The sequence below is a fragment of the Gorilla gorilla genome, chromosome 6, assembly GCF_029281585.2.
Source record: "Gorilla gorilla gorilla isolate KB3781 chromosome 6, NHGRI_mGorGor1-v2.1_pri, whole genome shotgun sequence".
In the NCBI taxonomy this organism is placed as follows: Eukaryota; Metazoa; Chordata; class Mammalia; order Primates; family Hominidae; genus Gorilla; species Gorilla gorilla.
Window position 1 is genome coordinate 159,286,821 of NC_073230.2, and position 16,096 is coordinate 159,302,916.

The 16,096-nt window shown below is 42.8% G+C and overlaps 1 protein-coding gene across 1 annotated transcript in view; it reads left to right on the top strand.

The window, feature by feature from the left end:
- GIMAP8 (GTPase, IMAP family member 8) overlaps positions 1-14,973 on the top strand; it is a 28,398-nt gene extending 13,425 nt beyond the window's left edge. The window contains exons 3-6 of the mRNA XM_019031826.2: positions 2,640-3,303; positions 6,799-6,844; positions 9,985-10,611; positions 12,672-14,973. Coding sequence (XP_018887371.1) covers positions 2,668-3,303; positions 6,799-6,844; positions 9,985-10,611; positions 12,672-13,360 — 1,998 coding nt within the window. The 5' untranslated portion in view covers positions 2,640-2,667 and the 3' untranslated portion in view covers positions 13,361-14,973. The remainder of the gene's footprint in view (positions 1-2,639; positions 3,304-6,798; positions 6,845-9,984; positions 10,612-12,671) is intronic.
- Positions 14,974-16,096: the final 1,123 nt, after the last annotated feature.

Below are 16,096 nucleotides of genomic sequence, written 5' to 3' on the forward strand. Positions count from 1 at the left end.
TGTGTATGGGTGTCAGTGGCAGCAGTGATAGGCAGGATAAAGTAAATTATTTTACTACTACTTGTTATTTTCAATATTTGGAGTAGTTTCTAGGGTAAACTTTCCTCATACAGAGTTTACATTAGCTTCAGATGGACACATAAGTATGATAAAAAGGAAAAGAACCTAAAATGCTCATTTACATGTAATAAAAACACTACAAATTGATACGATTCTTTGTAGATGGCAGATCACTTTCCAATCATCATTTTGCGTATTTTCCAACTTATTTTAAGGACTATGTTATTCTTATTTAATGAAAATATATTTTACAAGAGAAGTTATTGCCAGATGATGCAAACGTATGTGTGTATGAGGAAATTATGGGCTGAACATGGTGGCTCGTGTCTGTAATCCTAACACTTTGTGAGGCCAAAGCCAGAGGATTGCTTGAGGCCAGGAGTTTGAGACCCACCTGGGCAACATAGAGAGACCCCATCTCTACAAAAGATTTTAAAAAATTAGTTGGGCATGGTGGTGTGTGCCTGTAGTTCTAGATAATCTGGAGGTCGAGGCAGGAGATGACTTGAGCCCAGAAGGTTGAGGATGTAGTGAGCTGTGATCCCACCACTGCACAACAACCTGGGCAACAGAGAGAGACCTTGTCTCTAAAACAGAAAAAAAAGAAAAGAAATTATAGGCATATTTTAACAATTTATGTTAAATGTGCTATTTATGTATGATGGAGCCATAGATGGAGCCAGATTGTTTTAAAATTTTCTAAATATACCAAATTCTTTAGAATAAACACTAAACTTCATAATCAGAAAAATATAAAGAATGAAGAGGTTATGGCACAGAGCGATCAGATAATGAGTGTAAGCGCATTGTGAATTGGCAGCTAAGGGATCTTTGCCCTCTGCTGGAGCAGTTTTGATGGAGTGGTACCAATCTGTCCCAGTGACTGACTCCTCCCTGGACTCCCACAACATTGTCCTCATGTGTGTCACATTCTTCTTATCTGCTTGCTGCATCTATGCCTTTTATGTGTTGTTGTTCAGTCTTTTCATACAAGTGACAAAAAGGATGCTGGAGCAGGCTTGGTGAGAACAGGAAGGGAACCCATCAAGGGGCAGAGACACTAGAAAGGGTGTGAAATAACGTGAATAACTTTCTGACTTCACCATGGACCATGGAGGGGTGGCCATCCAAGAGGGTGCTGTACGAAGCTTTCATAGGGAGAGCCACTCTCTTGTAGATCTGCATAGGTAAACCTTCCCAGGTGAGGGCATCATGGCTAGCTTTGCAGTCTTGGAAACTAAGTTTTTAAAGAGAGGAACACAGGATCCCTGGTGTAACCCTGTGTGGGAATCACAGCTACTTGCTGATGTACCCTAAAGGGAAAACCTGTGATTATGGTAGAGGGGAGTTTTTTTCCTCGCAGCGACAGTTTTGCCATGAATTTCCAGGCCTCACTTGATTTCAGGTCAGGGTCTCTTGGGCAATCCAGAAGAAATTGTACAAGGCAGGATGACTGAACAGGTACAGCAAATCAGCTCAAAACATATGTCAAACAAGGTGGGGCCTGAATAAATAAATACAGATGAGTAGTTCACTTGGCTGGAGCATACAGTGTGTTGAGGAGAGTGGCTACAAGTAGAGCTGACTCTGTGGGCTGGAAACAGATTGCAAAGAGCTTGGCACATTAGCTCAAGAGTTTTGGGTTTGACTTGCCTGGCAGGTGGAAGCCTTTGCAGGGAGAATATTAAATCCAAGCAGCACTATCTATATACTGAAATCGTACCACTTTGCATTTAGGTAATATGTGGAAACTCGCAAGGTACTTTCTCATTTGTCATCTCATTTGAGTTTTATAAAAATATCCTTGAGGTAGGTAATACCGCTTCTATCTTATGGATTAGGACACTGAGACTCAGAATGGTTAAGTGGCCTCTACAGATCTCAGCTAATGGATGCAGAGCAGAAGGTGAACCAGGTCAGAGTCCAAGACCATGGTCATATCCACCACATCATGCTTCTCTGTTAACTTCACCTGGCACTGGGTGCATTACGAGTCCCACAAATGAAGTTTTCTAGTTTGTCTTCTGTGATATTATTTTCAGAGTATCATGTATACCATATATTATATTTGCTTGTATGCTCTAGACATTACTACTTCATTGCATTTTGTAGGGCAATGCTTCCCAAACTTGGCTACTCATTAGAATTACTGTGACATTTGATGAATACAGATTTCTAGGCTCCTTCCTTTAAGATTCTGATTTAATAGGTCTAGGTTGGGTCCCAGAGATCTGTATTTTTTAAACATCTGACCATTACTATTAATTATGAGATTTCCTTCAACTTTGAAACATGCTTATTTACTATGGTTTCTAACATATCTGACTCCTTGTGGTTCCTAATGGTAAAAAAAAAAAATTTAAGGAACTAAAAGAGATCTCTAGGTTTGTCTCAGAGATGAGGGAACAGGAAGATCCTGGGAAAGTGTTTCTTGTTCTGATCTAGTCTGGGTCTAGAACTTCAGTAGCTCAAATTCATTGGCGGCAATTTGAGTCAAAAAGAGAATGTCTTTTCTTGCTGTTTTCCTGTCCACTCTGTGTGGGAGTTGAACATTAATGTGTTGCTTTCTGTCCCAACAGAACAAGCGGGAGCCTGTGTCAGGAAAGCATGTCAGAGCAGAGCTGCCAGATGTCCGAACTGCGGCTCCTCCTCCTGGGGAAATGCCGCTCGGGAAAAAGTGCCACAGGAAATGCCATTCTGGGCAAACATGTGTTCAAGTCCAAGTTCAGTGATCAGACAGTGATCAAAATCTGCCAGAGAGAGAATCGGGTCCTGAGAGAAAGGAAGGTTGTGGTAATTGACACCCCTGACCTTTTCTCCTCAATAGCTTGTGCTGAAGAGAAGCAACGCAACATCCAACACTGCTTGGAGCTCTCTGCTCCCAGCCTCCATGCTCTGCTCTTGGTAATTGCCATCGGCCATTTCACAAGGGAGGATGAGGAAACAGCCAAGGGCATCCAACAAGTGTTTGGAGCTGAAGCCAGGAGGCACATCATTATTGTCTTCACTCGGAAGGATGATTTGGGGGATGACTTGCTGCAAGATTTCATTGAAAAAAACAAACCTCTCAAGCAGTTGGTTCAAGACTATGAGGGCCGATACTGCATTTTCAACAACAAGACCAATAGTAAGGATGAGCAGGTCACCCAGGTGTTGGAGCTCCTTCGCAAGGTTGAGTCTTTGGTGAATACGAATGGAGGACCCTATCATGTGAACTTCAAAACTGAAGGCAGCAGGTTTCAAGTAAGAATTTTGTTAATATCTTGAAAGATCTCTACGTTGCTGAACTAGTGGGATGAAAGTGGGTACAAATAAATGAAATATTGCATTGTGTGATGGAACATGGGTTTTGTTTAATAAGATATTTATATATAATTTGCAGGAATAAGAGGTATCAGGTTTTAGGGTACTTTAATTATCAGCCTAAGGACTTTAGGCTTTATTAGCAAATTAATGGAAAAATTTAAGCCTTTATCTTACTTGGTCCCTCATATTCTTCAACACACAATGATTTGTTTGACTCTCTCTTCCCCTGACTTCAATATAATTGCCCTCTCCTTGTTCATTTGTTTTATTTTTCCCTCTTTTTCTGGCTATTCCAAAGATCGCTGAGTCCTTCTCTAATCTCTGATGTCTAAAACTGAACATCCTCAGGGCTTGGTTCTGGCCTTCCTCAATTCTTTGTACTCTCTTCTCAGATGATCCCACACTTCTATGGCATTGAGCTTCATCTACTACTAACGGTTTTCAAATGAGTAGTAACTCTAGTCCAAATCTGTCCTCTGAGTTCTTCCTTCTTTACACAGTTGCTGCTTGGGGTCTCCACTTGTCTCTCTTATACTTTCTCACACTTAACATGTCCAAATTTTTGATTTTCTCTTTTAAATCTATAAGACTTCTCCTTCATGCTTCAGAAAAGGGCTGTGCTGTTCACCATGCTCTTTGTACCCACACCCCAGTGTCAGCTCTGCTACCCTGGTAGCTCTCATTGGAGAGCCAAGAAATCATCAGGTCTTGTGGGATCAATATACCCAGAATCCACCTGCTTCTCTCCATCCCACTCCCACCACCTGGTCCAAGCCTACATCGTTTCTTGCCTATCCTATTTTAACGTAATGATTTTCTCCTCATGTATTCTTGGGCTGTATCCCAGCATCCATCTCACACATTACAGCCAGGGTGAGATTTTATTTAAGCTTTTGATGTGAAAGGAAAATGTATTTGTAACTAAGGAAGATACAAAAATGCAGTCTTTTGCCTTAGAGGTGCTTACACTTTAACTGGAGTGGCTGATGCATAAGAAACAAAGCACTCCTGGCTGAGTGTGAGGGGGATGCTAGCACAGAGGATTTGGCAAGGGGAAGCCCCAGAGGGTGTACAGCAGGCACACACTGAGCCTGATGCGTAACATCAGTTATGCATGTCCGTACTATGGAATAAATTCTATCTACTTAAAGAATGATGTAGTTCTATCTATATTGACTCCTACAGATGTACAGAATGCATTATTAAGCAGATTGTAGAACAAATAACTTAATAAGTCTCCATATGTTCATGTATGCTTGTATGTATTTGTATGAACATAGAAAAAGTTAGAAGGATATATACCAGTTAACAACTGTTACTTTTCTGGTCAGAGAGAGACTGCTCAGAGGGAAGAGTAATAAGCCCAAGCAGCATGGAAATAAGAGAGAAATCATTTACTGAATGCCCACTAAATTCCAGACAAAGACATAAACTAATTAAGTCCTCGTGACAACCCTATGGACAGATGCTCTACACATGAGGAAACTGAGGCTCAAGAGGGCTGAAGACACTTGCTCTCTTATCTCCTAGCCTGAGTGCTCCCTCCTCTGTGACAATCTGTCTCTTCCTTGAGGGCTGCATGGAACAGGGATGTTAATAAAGAGAAGAATGGGTGTGTAGTAAGTTTCCTACAATGAAACCCTCTGGTTTTACATGCTCCAGTGACTTCCTGCTGATCATAAGGTAAAGTTCAGAACTCTTAATTTGGCTTGACTCCTTGCCCTGTGCTCCGCTGTCTATGCCTTGGTCCTGCTGGCCTTCCTGTTTGCCCCTGAGTTACACTCACATCCACTCCTGAGCCTCAAGCCTGCGATTCTCTCTGCACTGACACTTGCTCTCCCCGCTCCCACCCTGTACCAGGTTTGCTTTTATTTCTCCATTTGCATCAGCTAAAAGTCACTTCCTCAGGGAGTCCTCCCTGACCATCTTGGCTCTCAGGCCTTGGAATGAGCCTCACAGCTTCCTTTCCTCATGGCAATGTCACCACCACATCAAGTGATTTCACTGGTTGTCTCCCTACCAACTCCATGAGGGCAGAAGAAATCATATCTGTTTTGTTGACTATAGCATCTTAGTTTTGTCTTCCGTAAAGCAGAGATAATAATCACATGTATGTCAGGAATTGCTGTGAGAATTAAATGAAATGCTTACAAAGTTGTTAACAAATGCTTGAAACTTGGTAGGTGTTCAGTAATGCTGTTATGATGATGATGATGAAAATGCCTGAGGATTAAATAAATTAAGGAACCATTAAGAACTTTAACAACCCAGAGACTGAGTTAGAGCCATACTTTTAGAACTCTATGCCCTGGAAATAAAAAAAAAATGGTATACATAAAGATATATGTACAAGAATAGTTAGCACAGCATCATTTGAAACAGTAAAACCAGAAATAACCCGAAGATTGATCAATGAAAAGATGGTTGCATCAGTTACACATGTCCCTCCTATGGAATAAATTCTATCTACTTAAAGAATGATGTAGTTCTGTCTATATTGACTTCTACAGATGTACAGAATGCATTATTAAGCAGATTGTAGAACAAATAACTTAATAAGTCTCCATATGTTCATGTATGCTTGTATGTATTTGTATGAACATAGAAAAAGATAGAAGGATATATACCAGTTAACAACTGTTACTTTTCTGGTGAGTGGGAATGCAAAGATCATTAATTTTTATATTATGGACATTTACCTCATAACAATCTTTTGAATTTAGAGAACACTAAATAATTTGAACTGGGCTATGTAAGGTTAAAGAAATCTGATAATGACAGCTAAATGGAGAGGATGCAGGGAGAGGGATGGTTGAGGGTATCAAAGATATTGGGCAAAGCCAGGCAAGAAAGCAGAGGGAAGGTTTCCTTGGCTGGCATGAAGATTTAACAAAGATAAGGTTAAAATGAAGTCTAGGAAGCTTCTAAGACTAGCAGGTTCATCAAGATTGCATACTGTTTTTTCACCTCCTTTCTTGATTCCACAACAATAAATATTTTGGAACTAAGTATAAGGATTCCCCAGGCAGGAGAAGGGGATGTCAGTTAGGTGTTTGGTTCTCTATCCTGTTGTCTCCATTTGCCAGACTTGGGGGGGGTGGGGGACGGGATTCCAAATTATATTGGACAATTAACCTCAGGTTAGAATAAGCTTCCTTTCCACACTGGGAGCAGTGAGGGAAGGAGACGTTGGAAACATCACCTTCTCCGAGAACCAGTCCTAGCAGCATCAGGGGATCTAAGGATCCACTGCCATTGTGGACAGGTCCACAAAGACCAACAAAGACCATGACCAGGGCCTTGATTTGACCACATCTGACTCAGCAGATCACTCTGAATTAATACTTCAATTTCCTTTTTTTTTTTTTTTTTTAGTTTGTGGAAGATGAGGTTTTAGATCTGTGTGCACTATTTTGTTCCTTTATTTTCTAGGATTGTGTGAATGAAGCTACATCTCAAGAGGGAGACAAGCCACATGGTAAGTTGATCTTTAAGAAACATTAAGCTCACACTTGTATTCTTTTGAATGCATTCTGCAGCCAAAGTGAAGCGGAAACATTATCCATATAAACCAGAATAAAAATTCACCCTGGGGAGCTAGCTGAGGTTGGTTCCCACAACCTATCCCCTAGGAAACTCCTAACACTTGTGAGTAGGTATAGCACCAGCAAAGTTCCTGGACCCAGCGAGGGTGTCCTTGGACTTTTCTGAAGTGTTACAGAGCTGGGCTTGCCTCTTGTGTCTTCTTTCCTAACTCAGACTCTTCTTTCTGGCCTTGGATCCGGCCCTGCCCAAGTTTTGACTCCTCTTAGGAAAGCAGAAATCACTCCTTCATGGACAACGCCAACTTGGAGAATTCTCTGATGGGGTGCAGTATTCAGGTGATGATTGCCAGTAATGATAGATCCTGCACATCTGCATAAGTCAATATGTATAGATCTACCTCTTTCCGTATAGTAGATGCAGTTTGTTTCACAATGTGGACACACACAACAAATGCAACCATGCCTTTACTGATGGATTTGCAGGTTATTTCTGGGTCAGCCCTGTGCAAGCTCTGAGTATCCAGTCATGAATAAGATAGACAAGATCCTTTTCCTCATGGAAATCTTCCAAATAATAAAATCATAATTTTAATAGTATTGCTAATAATTGTAGCTGAGGCCGGGTGCAGTGGCTCATGCCTGTAATCCCAGCACTTTGGGAGGCCGAGGTGGGTGGATCACTTGATGCCAGGAGTTCAAGACCAGCTTGGCCAACATGGCAAAACCCTGTCTCTACTAAAAATACAAAAATTAGCCAGGCATGGTAATGCGTGCCTGTCGTCTCAGCTACTCGGGAGGCTGAGACATGAGAATCACTTGAATCTGGGAGCGCAAGATTGCAGTGAGCTGAGATCATGCCACTGCACCCCAGTCTAGGCAACACAGCAAGACCCTGTCTCAAAAAAAAAAAAATTGCAGCTGACATTATGTCCTGGGAAATAACTTTCATATATATGTAATTCAATCTTCATAGCATATTCATATATAATCCTCTTAAAATACACAGTTCAATTCTTGTAACAATCTTGTAAAGAAGATGTTGTGAGCCTCATCCTCATTTCACAGCTGAGTGCACTCAGCCAGAAATACGTGTACTCAGGCAGAAGGGTTTCAAAATTCTGGCAATGCCCTTTGGCCGAGACCCCAGGAACACACGTGTGACTGAACAAAAGTGCGTTTATTGACCTGTGGCTGTGAGGGCCCCGCACACCATGGGGAGTCACAGGGCTGTCAGAAACAGGGGGCAGGGAAGGACTTTTTATAAGATGTGGGCTCATGTTAGGTGATTTTGAGGAAGGTTCCAGGAAGTGGGACTTTGCTCCAGGATGGATGCGCTTAGGAAGTGGGGGGTAGTTCCACAATGAAGTGTTTGAATAATTCTTCTGTCCAAGGTGACAAGGGTGGAGCGAGGCTAAAGCTATCAGGAGGCAGCTGTCATCTATTTAGCCAGTGCAGGGGATGTTCGGGCAATGCTGTTGTTTTTGTGTGCTCAGATATGATTGCAGAGCGGTTGTGGTTGTGGAAGACTCGTGTCTGATTTTCTGTAATACTGTGGATGAGAGACAGGAGGGTGCCATGGCCTTGCTGTGGAGGCCAGACCAGCTCCTGGCTCTCAAGGGCTATTTATTATCCCTTCTCACTCCTACTTTTAACCACTGCACTGTATGGTCTCTCTAAATTGAAGAGAGTCCATATTCGAAATAAATATAAAATTATTATTTTGGTAAGAATAGAGGAAATACACATGGCAGCTGATTTGTATAGTTTTGTGGGGAGCAATTTAGGTGAAATTCTCTTGAAGAAGTTATATTTGCATAGGAACCTGAGTAGCCAGCAGGAGATAGGGCAGGCGGCAAAGAAAGTGCTGTCATATGGGCAAAAGTCCTGAAGTCTGTAAAGGAGAGTAGGGGGGAGTGTGAGGGAGGGAGGGGCACTTCCAGGCCTGACTCAAGTTCTTCCTTAACTGTGAAGCCTTCCATGCACAGTTCCGTGCTAGTCAGGTCCTAAGGGCTTTACAGGTGCTGTTTCCTTTAGTCTTTTCAACCTCAGCATGGGCATTAGATTCCCATTCTACCAACATGGAAACAGATTCGCAAAGCAGTAAGTTTTCCAAGGCAATACAGCAAGGGCCTTTGATACTGTGTCCATCCCACCTTCCCAACTTGCTGCTCAGACCCTTCCCACGAAGGCTGTTGATGACTCAGCCTCAGAGAAAGCTCCCTGCAGTTGCAGACTCTCCCTTTTGCTCAGTTCATAGGTCTGGTGTTGATGCTGCCTCAGCCAGGGGATGTGTGGAGAGAGAGTTGTAGGGTGCAGGTTTGCAGGTTTTTACAGCAATTTATTGAGGTATGATTTACACAGAGTAAAATGCACAAATCTTAAGCAAACAGCTTGATGCCTTTTTCTATATCTATACATATGGGATGCCCATCTAGATAAAGATATAGAGCATTTCCATCATCTTACAGATTCTTGCTGCCCCTCGCCAAAGAGAAACACTATCCAGATTTCTATCAACATAGGTTAATTTGGTCTGTTCTTCAACTTCATATGGTAGAATCATCTAGTATGCAGTTTTTGTGTCCTGCTTCTTTTACTTAGCGTGTTTTTTTGAGATCCATCTATACTGCATATCGCTAGTTCACTTTTTTTTTTAATTGCTGAGTGTATTTGATTTTATACCACCAAGGGGCATTTGAAAATTGGATTCTCCCTGCTCCTGCCTTAGCCCCTAGGCTTACCTTTGGTAAGTACTTACCTTTGGTAGGCCCCAGTACTTACCTTTGATAACAAAATGAGGGGAACCCTGAGGACCTAGACCAACGAAGGCCAAAGTTGGCATGTTCGTGTTCCTGGGGAATCTCAAGCTCCATGAATATCTCTTAGTTCACTCCTGCCCCTGTTTGAGGCTTTCACCTTGATGGAGAGCTTCTGGCTGAGAGTAGAGTTATACTGGTTTACAGTGTTGTTGCCATTCTCTATACAAGTTTGCAGGGATGAGAAATCATAAAACCTGCCCACATCCATATTCAACTGCAGGAAGAGACTCTGAACCTGTCCATTTGTCCCACAGGCCCAAGGGAGAGGCAGCTGCAGTCCACAGGACCCGAGCAGAATCGGGGGACATCAGAACTGACAGTCCTCCTTGTGGGGAAACGCGGTGCTGGAAAAAGTGCAGCAGGAAACAGCATTCTGGGGAGGCAGGCCTTTCAGACTGGATTTAGTGAGCAGTCAGTAACCCAGAGCTTCTTGGCTGAGAGCAGAAGCTGGAGAAAAAAGAAAGTTTCGATCATTGATGCTCCGGACATCTCATCTTTAAAGAACATTGACTCAGAAATCAGAAAACACATCTGTACAGGCCCCCATGCCTTCCTGCTGGTGACACCACTGGGCTTTTACACTAAGAATGATGAGGCAGTGCTGAGCACCATCCAAAACAATTTTGGAGAAAAATTCTTTGAGTACATGATCATACTTCTTACCAGGAAAGAAGATTTAGGGGATCAGGATCTAGATACGTTCTTAAGAAACAGCAATAAAGCTCTCTATGGTCTCATCCAGAAGTGTAAAAACAGATATAGTGCCTTCAACTACCGGGCAACAGGAGAAGAAGAGCAAAGGCAGGCAGACGAGCTCCTGGAAAAAATTGAGAGCATGGTGCATCAGAATGGGAACAAGCATTGTGTTTTCAGAGAAAAAGGTAAAACTGTGAATAGGATATATATTTTTATATATATCATTTAAAAATAGGTATAAAATATACAAGAACTTTTTATTTTCCAAAAGGCATAGAGAAGATAAAAAGGACAGGTCTCCTGTTCCTGTGTTAGTCTGCTTAGGATGACAGCCTCCAGCTCTATCTATGTTACTGCAAAAGACAGGACTTCATTCTTTTTTATGGCTGCCTATTATTGTATGGTGTATATGTACCTGTACCTAAAATAAAAGTTGAAATGAAACAAAAAAGAAGTTGAAACTGGCAGAAAAATAAAGGAAGGATAGGTCTGTTCTATGGACTAACTCTTTTCTCTTTCTTTGCTTCTCAAATTGTACTGAAGTTACAGCTTTTCCATGCGCATTCTCTTGAACTGGTCTTTAATTTTTTCATGATCTTTACTATCTCTTCAACTGGATAGTGTGAGTGTCTTGAAGAAATGAGCTGATGCTTTCCAACCCTTTGTTTCCCCACAGTGTACTGTTGCCCAGAGCTTGGCATACTGCTGTCTTTACGACTTAAGAAGGACTCCTCATCCACTTAGTGCTACACATTCAGTTGACCTATGCTGAGGTCCTTCCCATTCTTACTCATCCCGTTTTTTTTTCTGCTTCAAACATCCTCACCCAGGAAGAACATAAAACCCAAAGGAGCATATTTTCTTATTGAACCCTCCTTTAGAAGTATAGATACATGGGAAAGTCAGGAGAGGCTTTGTGTAGAAAGCCCAATTTGAAACAGGTTTTAGAGAATGGGTAGGGATTAAATGGCTGAGCAGAAAGCTGGAAGATATTCCAGAGAGTACACCAGCAATTTGAAGCAAAGAGGTAGGACTAAGCATATCACTTGTTAGGGGACAAAAAAGAATAATCTTGGTGGAGATGGGGGTTCACAGCTCTAAAGGACATCTTCCAAGAACATTGAAGATTAAGGCATTGAACATTAAGAACACTGAATTAGAGAATATGGGATGGTGAGTGAGGCCAGATTTCAGAGGTACATGAGAAACACACCCTCTGTAGGTACAGAAGTAGGGACTGAAATATATGACAAATATGGGAGTGTTGGAAGATTAAGCTATTGTTCATCTGCTGGGCATAACTATGAAGTTGAAGTTTCAGCATAAACAGGTTAATAATTTCCCCTTGAAGGAAGAGCATGGGATGTGCTTTCTTCCTCCTTTGCATTGAAGTAGATATTAGCTATTTGATATGAAATTCATAATGGAAGAGAACTATGAAGAGACTTGAATGAGCACTGGACTGTCACAGTGCAAGTGCAAAAGCATAAGAACAATCTCCAAAGAACACATATTGTAAGGTCTCTATGTGTCTGTAAATTCCATTTATAGGGAAATTCATTCTCTTTCTCCATCATGGACACCACACACCCAACAGTGTTAGTGGATATTCATTATTATAACCATGTGGTTTCTTCTGACTCATCAGTGAAAGGCAATTAAGTTCAATGTGGTTTTAATGAGAAATGAATTTTTACATGTCCTAACTAAGGAAACTGGTAATCTATCAGTGATGTGTAGAGTTTCTTTTCCATGAAAGTCAATTTTACAGAATAATTCTTTAAATACTGTAAGAAGATGTTGCTATAGTTAGCAGTAGTTGGGAGTGAGAAGATGTAGTTGTAACAGGAACAGAAGACAAAGGGATGAGATGTGTAGACGGGACCCAGCTGAGGGGAGCAGAGAGTAAGAAGGCCAGGGGACACTCACAGGTGCCAGGGAGTCTGGAAGGTGCTGCAAAAAGGGAGCAGAGCCGATTCAGTGATAGGAACAGTGCCACATTGGTGGATGAACCCTGGACGGAGACTGTATGTAGTCCAAGTCCTGCCATGAGTCCACAGACTGAGTGAACTGGGCCAAGTCATTCCCGTGTTTGGAGATCCCCCTGCTTGGGTGAGAAGGAGGCCTTGATGCTGTTTGAACATCCTGTTTACTTTAGTGATGTAATCTTGCTTCATGGGATAACTTTAAAATCCAATTTCAGATCAGCCCATGGTCACGAATCTTTCCCACTTTCCTTTGACAGAAACCCTGAACATTGTCCTTGTGGGGAGAAGCGGGACTGGGAAGAGTGCGACCGGGAACTCTATCCTGGGGAGCCTCGTCTTCACCTCTCGGCTCCGGGCCCAGCCAGTCACCAAGACCAGCCAGAGTGGCAGGAGGACATGGGACGGACAGGAGGTGGTGGTTGTGGACACTCCTTCCTTCAACCAGATGCTGGATGTCGAAAAGGACCCATCCCGGTTAGAAGAGGAGGTCAAGCGCTGTTTGTCCTGCTGTGAAAAAGGGGACACATTTTTTGTCCTGGTGTTCCAGCTGGGACGATTCACTGAAGAAGACAAAACAGCGGTGGCGAAACTGGAGGCCATCTTTGGAGCAGACTTTACGAAATACGCGATTATGCTGTTCACCCGGAAGGAAGACCTAGGGGCGGGGAATTTGGAAGACTTCATGAAGAACTCAGATAACAAAGCCCTTCGGCGCATTTTTAAAAAGTGTGGGCGTCGAGTTTGTGCTTTTAACAACAAAGAAACAGGCCAGGCCCAGGAAACCCAGGTGAAAGCTCTTTTAACAAAGGTCAATGATCTGAGAAAGGAAAGTGGGTGGTCCGGGTATCCCCACACACAGGAGAACGTCAGCAAACTAATTAAAAATGTCCAGGAAATGTCCCAAGCCGAAAAACTCCTTAAAAATTTAATAGGTATTTTACAATAGGTAGCCGAAGTGCCTGGGGTCTCTTCAATTAGAGACACCCTAAGGTTGGGGGGAGGGGCGGGGCATGGTACAACCTGTGGGAAGGGAAGCGGGTTCATGGCTTTGAGGGCCTGAGAGGCAAATGCATCCCGCCTTGTGATGTATCAGCTATTTGTAGATACATACATTGCAGGCGGGGGCGAATAGTAGGGTATTATAAAGGAGAAAGAAGATACAAGGTGGGGAAATCTGGAAAAAGATTTCAGACATTAGGCTGATAATAAGTGGTAGAATCAAGTCACAAGAATCACCTCACCTGTGTAGGTAGGTTGGAATCAGGATAGACACTGTGATCAAGGCTGAGGCCACCTGGGATCAGAATATAGATAGTCGTACAACAACCCAGGGGATCCAGATACATGAGACCAGGGCAGCGTTCAGCACACTCCTGGGCATGGCGGAAGTAGGAAACAGACTCCAGAGGGCCTCCCTGTTGTCCAGGGCTGTTGGCTCCCTGAGCTCTCCTGTCTCCTTTGGGATGCGACTTAGGGCTAGAGTGTTCCTTTCTTCACACGTTAGCCATTCCTTACGGCTCTTCACGTTCCACACCTAGATGTGAAGTGGGACATAGTCTTCCATTGCTGGCTGTCCCTGAGGAAACGGACATGAGTCTTGGAGGTTCTGAATGATATTATTGCTAATTATCACAGTGACATAGACTAGAACAGAAATTAGAAGCATAGTAAGATTGCCAAAATCAGAGAATCTTGCAAAGTTCTGTAATTCCAAGTGTTGTTCTAGATTTCCTCTAGAGAAGGTTATTAGAATCTCCATTGCGTTTCTCTTTCTCCCTCTCTTTCCCTTGAGGTTAGGAAACAGGTTAAAACTCAGAGAACTCCAATAATAATGGTTTAAAAACATCAGGGGCTTCCTGTATCTCCTGTCAGGAAGCCGAGGAATAAGCAGGCTGGGGCTGGTGGGCGTCAACATCCCAGTTTTGTTCTATCTTTCTGTCCCACCTGCACTGGGATGTGGCTTCTACACTCGAGTTTGCTTCTTGGTTTCAAGACAGTGGTGTTCTTTCCATAGCTGAGCAGATTATTTTGAGAGGTGGGTGATATGTGAGAGAGAAATCTGGAACCTCCTGGGTAGATACAGGATAAGATAGATACAGGGTAAAATGTTGAGCACTTTGTACATGCTTTGAGAGCATAATCTTTGTCATCTGTTTTTTTCCCCTAGACAATATCAGGTTACCGTCAACATTAATCCATTTAAAAGGACATGGACTGTTGCCATTAATACTTTTGGATTCCATATAACCCTTAACCCGATAACTTCTAGAAAATGTGTGTGCCATAGACACAAAGAAGGGAACAATAGACACCAGGGTATACTTGAGGGTGGAGGGCGGCAGGAGGGTGAAGATTGAAAAGCTGCCTATTGCGTGTTATGCTGGTTTCCTGGGTGACAAAATTACCTGTACACCACACCCCTGTGACACACAACTTACCCATGTAACAAACCTGTGCATGGACCCCTTGAACCTGAAATAAAAGTTGGAAAGTAAAAAAAAAGTGTGTAAATATATTTAGTTGAATCAAATAATAAAGATGAATCAGATTATGAATTCACATTCTCTTTCTGATTTCTATTTTTGTGATTTAGGGAAGGAGCATACCTTCATGAAGAGACAATTGAGATGTTTAGATACCTTGACTCAGGCAAGGTTTTTGTATCTTTGGTGCCTGAGGACCTTCATTTAGACTGGGTTACAGCCATTTGTGTGGCAGGTCCCTGACAGCTCAGTTATCTTTCACTCTGGACATCTAAGTATAGCAAGGACAAATAAATGTAACCAGTATTAGAACCAGAAACATGGGAGGAATAAGGTCTGAAAGGCATTTTGTGCTTCTTCCCTGAGCTTCCCTTCTGCTTGAAGGCAGAAACAAATCCCAGTGTGCTACCTATGGCTGAGCAGGTGACACTGGGAGCTGCACAAGGTGGGTGATGTGTGGGCTAAGCAATATGGCATCCTCTCGCAGGCTGGCTCTAACATACCTTGCTGTTTTCCTTCAGGTCCAAGTCTGAACGGGGCGACAATACTGCTGTGTCAGTTTCTCTGAGAAGTACATGCCGAGAAAGAGTTAGGAGCACAAGAGGTTTATTTATGGGGAAAGCTCATGAAAGACAAAAGAGGGAAGAAGCCAAATTGGGTAGGGAAAGCCTTCAGACTGTCATTTAGACTAGACACTTGCAAGAGAAAAGTGGAGAGGAGCTGAGTTGGGCAGGGAGAGCCTGGCAAAGCCCAGGCCAACTCAATAGGGAATTCTGGGGCAAAGACAGATCAATAGCCAAGTCCTGCATTGGACAGACACTAGGAGCTCTGCTGTGCTCAGCTTTAGGCTGGGGACTGGCTGGAGAAAGCATGGCTTCAGCTCAGAAGCTCAGATGGGGCCTGACAGTGTTGCAGCTGGAGCTGAATGGCAAGTTTCTTCTTGAAGTGAAAGCCTTCAAGAGTGGCATCCCTTCCTCACTGCCATAATTGGCGGACATCCTCCATGTCTCACTGAAGACCCTCCTTGAGCTGGAAGTCCAGAACTGATATTCTACTCTCTCAAACATATGTGTCTTACCAAGGCCACTATCATGCTGGCCACCTATTGCTTGTCCTGCCTCTTCAATGTGACATCATTGAGGTAATGTGCTAGTTCTCAACTGGAAACAATTTTGCCCTGTAGAAGACATTTGGCAATT